This window comes from Haplochromis burtoni, unplaced genomic scaffold, assembly GCF_018398535.1.
Source record: "Haplochromis burtoni strain Fernald_Lab_line unplaced genomic scaffold, NCSU_Asbu1 Contig_6099, whole genome shotgun sequence".
Lineage (NCBI taxonomy): Eukaryota > Metazoa > Chordata > Actinopteri > Cichliformes > Cichlidae > Haplochromis > Haplochromis burtoni.
The window spans coordinates 1-1,370 of NW_024588460.1; the positions used below are offsets into that span (position 1 = coordinate 1).

Here is a 1,370-nt window from a genome sequence, read left to right on the forward strand (position 1 = left end):
TCTGATTAGTGGCTGACCTGCTCTGCCACCTGAGCTACAGCCACCCCAACTGAAGAACCGAAATACAATGGATTTACCTAATTTAAGGTGATGCACCATTGACATTGAACCATTTAGTAGCATACATTCTATACATTCTAATATACTCACAATTGACAATGAGGTTATAAGCAGGGCTGGCCTTGTTTCCAAAAGCATTAATAGCCATACAGCAGTAGTTTCCATTATCATAGCGCTCCACCATACTGAGGTGGAGTGTCTTATTTTCCATGTAGAAAACAGTTCTGTTTTCATCATGCAGTATCTCCCCATTCTTCATCCAGTAAATGTATTCAGCAGGTCCAGTTACATTGCATGTTAAGTTATATGAATAACCTTCTATGGCCGGCATCATTGGTGCTTTTACTTCCACATTTTCTATTTGATCTGCAAACAAAACAAACACAACAGTCATTTGATCAGAAAGACATGACAAAGGTAACTTACATCAAAGCTGTTGTTAAAAAGGTCCAGCAGTGCCCACATTTAACCTTTAGTATGAGCCCTCAAATGCTCCAAAACTGGTATGTTAACCGCACTAGCAAAGGCAACACCATCCTTTAGCGCATCTCGGTGAGTTTTAATAAATGGCCCACGGCAGCCACACAACAGCCTATTGTCCCTGATGCCCTCTGGTTATAGACATAACATTGATAAATCACACACTGGCACGCTATGGAACACTTTCTTTTTTTTCCAAAACCCGCAAAGCATGAAGAAATGAGACAAACACACAACACACATGCACATAGATATGCAAGTATAATTTAAGATCTGTGCATTGTCTTTTATTTACTGCCTTCTGTAAAGTTTCATACGATATTGATATGTTTTATGTATTTGTAATTAATTTTTCTGTGCCTGAACTTTCGGTATTTCACATAACTGAAATTATCTGAACTCCAGATAATTGACTTGCAACAAATATCTTGAAATGTTAAAATCATATCACTCAGTTGCGTAAATCTTTAAAATATCAAACTCACAGATGACAACGAGCATGTAAATAGCGCTGGGCATGTTTCCAGCAGCATTAATAGCCAAACAGTAGTAGTTTCCAGTGTCATATCGCTTTACTGGATTAATCTCAACTGTCTCGTTATCCTTGTGGAAAAAAGTCCTGTTGTCTTCATGCAGTCTCTGCCCATTCTTCATCCAGTAAATGTAGTCAGCAGGTCCAGTTACATTGCATGTTAAATTATAGGCGTAACCTTCTTTGACAAAGGTCACTGGTGCATTTAGTTTTACATTTTGGATTGGATCTGCAAACAAAGCAAACCACATAACACTTAATTTCTCTATTTAGCTGCCATTCCTCTTTCTAAGAAGGA

General features: G+C 38.1%; 1 protein-coding gene across 1 annotated transcript; it reads right to left on the minus strand.

Annotated features, from left to right (window-relative positions):
- Positions 1–44: 44 nt before the first annotated feature.
- On the minus strand, positions 45–1,356 carry LOC102310664 (HEPACAM family member 2). The gene is made up of 2 exons (XM_005953613.3): positions 1,026–1,356; positions 45–426 (listed from the first exon to the last, which is right to left on the minus strand). Exons 1-2 carry the CDS (start codon positions 1,321–1,323, stop codon positions 83–85), a joined length of 642 nt encoding a protein of 213 aa, XP_005953675.3. The 5' UTR covers positions 1,324–1,356; the 3' UTR covers positions 45–82.
- Positions 1,357–1,370: the final 14 nt, after the last annotated feature.

Excerpts from the sequence above, each read along its gene's own strand:
- LOC102310664 (XM_005953613.3), bottom strand. The coding sequence starts at position 1,323 with ATGTGGTTTGCTTTGTTTGCAGATCCAATCCAAAATGTAAAACTAAAT. Across the intron at positions 427-1,025 it reads TTACATGCTCGTTGTCATCT|ATCAAATAGAAAATGTGGAA; the intron begins GTGAGTTTGATA and ends TTTTGTTTGCAG.